At 37.1% G+C, this 3,975-nt stretch overlaps 1 protein-coding gene across 1 annotated transcript in view; it reads left to right on the plus strand.

The window, feature by feature from the left end:
- The window catches only part of PPP1CB (protein phosphatase 1, catalytic subunit, beta isozyme), an 18,625-nt gene extending 18,222 nt beyond the window's left edge, over positions 1 to 403 (plus strand). Inside the window, 1 exon segment of the mRNA XM_009080577.1 lies at positions 66 to 403. Coding sequence (XP_009078825.1) covers positions 66 to 170 — 105 coding nt within the window. The 3' untranslated portion in view covers positions 171 to 403.
- The last annotated feature ends 3,572 nt before the right edge of the window (positions 404 to 3,975 follow it).

Below are 3,975 nucleotides of genomic sequence, written 5' to 3' on the forward strand. Positions count from 1 at the left end.
TTGGAAATGTGCTTAGTTGTCACTGACTCAAAGGAATCTCTTTTTTTTTTTTTTTTTCCTCTAAGATATTGAAACCATCTGAAAAGAAAGCCAAGTACCAGTATGGTGGACTGAATTCTGGGCGTCCAGTCACTCCACCTCGCACAGCTAATCCACCGAAGAAGAGGTGAAGAAAGGAATAATGTAGAAAACACCATCAGATCTGTCAAGGACAAAACTCCATATTACAGTATATAATAAGTGTGCACTGTAAAACCATCCAGCCATTTGACACCCTTTATGATGTCACACGTTTAACTTAAAGAGACGGGTAAAGGATCTTTATTAATTTTTTCTAGTAGAAAGATGTGCGACACTGTATTGTAACAAGTATAGCTCCAAGTTCTAATACCCAGCATAGAGTGAAAAAAAAGGAAAAAACTATTGCAACTACATATTCACATTTACCACGGTTTTTAAAGTTGACCAGCATCCCAGTTAAAACTTGGTGTAATAGTTAAACCAGATGAGAGCATGATGTTCCATTCGTGTAATGTGGTCTTATTGTTGCTTGATTGCTTTTACTTTGGTTATTTGTAGCTAGAATGATGCGAATATGGTATCTAGTCTTATTTCCTGGCTCTGAAATTGAAACGAGGAAGGGGCTTTGTAGAACAGCCATTGAATCTCTCATCCTCCCCCTAGTCCCCCGTTTTGCGTAACAATGCTGCCCAGATGTGTCCCCCATTCTAATGCAAAGTTTATAGTATGGTAGTGATTAAAAGGCAAACTTAACTCCCAAATCCCAGACTGGACAGCTTGACAGCCAGCATACATTGAGAGAAAGAGAAACCTGTCCTGACATTTTAACTTCAACTGCCACACATTGGATTTGTGCACTACACTATTTTAAATTATTGACGTTACACTGTGCAATGGCACTTCATCTAACTTAGGACAAAAATGGTATTGCCTATTAGTTGGTAACTTGATTATGTGGTACCTTGGCTTTAGTTTTATTAGCATGAAACACCTTTGGCATGCTTAGCTTCCAGGTAACTCCCTACCTGCATCAAAACTCATCTTACATAGTTCCACAGAACATGAAGATCCTTATTTGCTAAGCCTTTGAAAGCTGACATTCTTTTTTGCAAGAGGGTCTGTTTAAATGGATGTTCATTGGCATACAATAGGCCAGATGACAAGTGGAGAGCTGAAAATGCTACAGGAATGTCCAACTTTATAATAAGGCTTATGTCACTAAAGATTATATCCTTTGGATTTTCATGATCAAATTTCATATACTATTGTATAGACTTCTGCTTTGTAGTATACTATAGTAGCAATAATTTCTGTACATGATCAAGAGTTATGCAGTATTTCTTTTGAGTTCTCTCCTTTCTTAAAAGAGTTAACATTGGCAAATGGCAAGATACAGAGAAGATACAAAATATATAGTAGGCTAAATGAAAGGCACAGATTTGTGATGCTTTAGGATGCAATACTTATTGGACATAACTACAAAAGCTTTTACTGAATATTGTTAAATTTGTAAGATTCTTTGGGGGAAGGCTTCAGATTTATACCATTCTAAATTTGCATCAGTAGATGTAAAACTCTTGACTTCAGTATTGTCTTTGAAAATGTTAAATTGAGGATTCTGGTAACTTACGTTTTACAAACTGGCACATTATATAATGCAAGAGATGCATTGATTTCTGACACGGTGAGAGCAAGTTCTTGAAAATGGATTTAAGTCTCTTTTCTAATTCCATTTTGTTTTAAATGCATATTTTAAATGTAGGTTTTTCATTTAGTAAAAGTTGTCTAATTCATTTGAATGAAGTCTGACTGGTTATTTTAACATACCTTACTGTTAATCAACAAGTGTGGAGTTGGTTGTTTTTTAAAAAAAGGAAAACTTACAACAAATGTATGTTACTGACTTATATTGGATTGGTCTGGTTTTCAACAATGGCTTATTTTACCCCACCCTGAAGCAAACACCAGTTTCAATGCATAGAATAAAATGTAGAAGTAGATTTCTTCTGATACTGTTCAACGACACTTGTTCTTGAAAGTCAGTGATGAGAGCTGTGTAAGTGAGAGCAACTTTCAGTTTGTAACAAGGTAATGAAATCTGTTCTGTAAGCCTTGACAGGCTAACTTCCTGCTTTAAGTCATTGCTTCCTTGAGGTTTGGTTTTACAAGATTTAAAAATGCTGGGTTTTACCAAGTGCCAGCCTCTGTGTTACCAAACATCTGGATTAATGCTTTTCAGGGTTTTTTTTCCTTTGGTTTCTGGAACAATGTCTTCTGTATCATGAAATGTCCAGGTGTAAAGCTGTATGTTCTGTGAGTACCTAACATGCTCGCTTGTGTTACAGATGCTATGTCAAAAGAAAAATAAAGTCTTTGGGCCTTCTTCTGTGTCCTAAAGAATTAGGAAATCTTTAGTTTATTTTACGGCACTAGAAAGCCAGAGTCTGGTGGTGGTATTCTGAAGAACTGCTATTTATATCGTAGCAGCAATCACTTGGAAAGGATTTGAATGCTGTTTTGATTTCTAGAGAGCTGGGATGTCTGCTAACATCCCTCATCATCCTACATCACGGAAAATATACATGATTTACTAATCTTACCCCTACAGAGATGATTGATATGCCACACTAAAAGCAAGTCCAATACATAACAGAACTCGCCACTTCAGCTTACATTTACAGTGTTAATATAGTTCTCTATTTTTAATATTGTCGGTTCTGGAAGAGGTAGAAAACTGAACCTGAATCTAGTTCTACTCAGATAAAATTAGCTTTCTTCCATGGAAGTTGCTAGTGGCCTAATTGCTGATAATTTTTCTCCACATGAACATCTTGTCTATACAAGCCTTAAATGCTGTTAAATAGCACAGTGTAGTGTGCTGGGAATTAACAGGATTCTCAAAGGAGCTGTTGAGAAGCATATAAAACATTACAACAATCAAGATATATTTTTGCATGTTCCCCCCTTTCCTCTCCCCCTTTTTCTGACAGTAATACTCATTCCTGATTTCATAATAGAGTACAACATGGCACATATAATGTTTTGTCTTGTTCCTTTCTGGTTGATAGGCATTTTGGGATTCCCAAACACTAGCTAAGTGCATATTTTAATTTAAAGCATTGCTGCAAGGAGTGCTTCTTTGGTCTCTTTTGTATTGATTGGGACAAGATTTTTGTTTCACATCACTTTTTTTTTTTTCAGTATACTTTGTATTGCTCATTCTTTTTTATGCATGGAAGATTCATAGTTGCTGCTTTCAAGGAGGAAAAAAGGTGCTTCATATAGTTGTGGTTGTGCTGCTGTAATACATTGAACACTACTACTGCTTAGGTACTGATCTGATTGACGTATTTCCAAAATTGCTGTAGAAACAAACTCACTGAAAACACTAGTGCATCTAGACACACAGAAATATTTGTGGCTCCTGAAGTCCCAGTTGGTCTTTGTGCTTCCAAGTTCAGTGTGATTAACTGCAAGTGTACTGCTGTCAGGTGTCACCGAGCTTCATGATACTGTTCCAAAGACAATCTGCAAGTGTACTGTATTCTCTGTTGAGAGGGGAGCCAGTAGGTAGGTGTGACACAGCTTGCTGTGCTGTGCCAGTGCTGTGCATTGCTGTCTGCTTACTCACTTGGGAAACTGATAGGAATTCTTCAGATCTGTGGAGGGAATTTATTGTCAATAGCCCACATCCCTGTCATGAGGTTGTTTGGTCATAGAGATCCACCTTGCTGTGTTTCTACGCAAGAGGCAGTTGATGGGCAGAAAGGTATCTTTTATATAAAGAAGTGGTCCTGTCTGTGGGTTCTTATGCTAAGTCCAAGAGGATATTGCCATCATACTGTGGAAGCTGTCAGATTTAATTGCTGGAGCTCTCTGCAGTTAGTTTGGGGTTGGAAGACCCACTTTTTTGCTCTGTAGTAATAGATATATAAAAGGCACTATTGCTGTCAA

This window comes from Acanthisitta chloris, unplaced genomic scaffold (assembly GCF_000695815.1).
Source record: "Acanthisitta chloris isolate BGI_N310 unplaced genomic scaffold, ASM69581v1 scaffold9160, whole genome shotgun sequence".
In the NCBI taxonomy this organism is placed as follows: Eukaryota; Metazoa; Chordata; class Aves; order Passeriformes; family Acanthisittidae; genus Acanthisitta; species Acanthisitta chloris.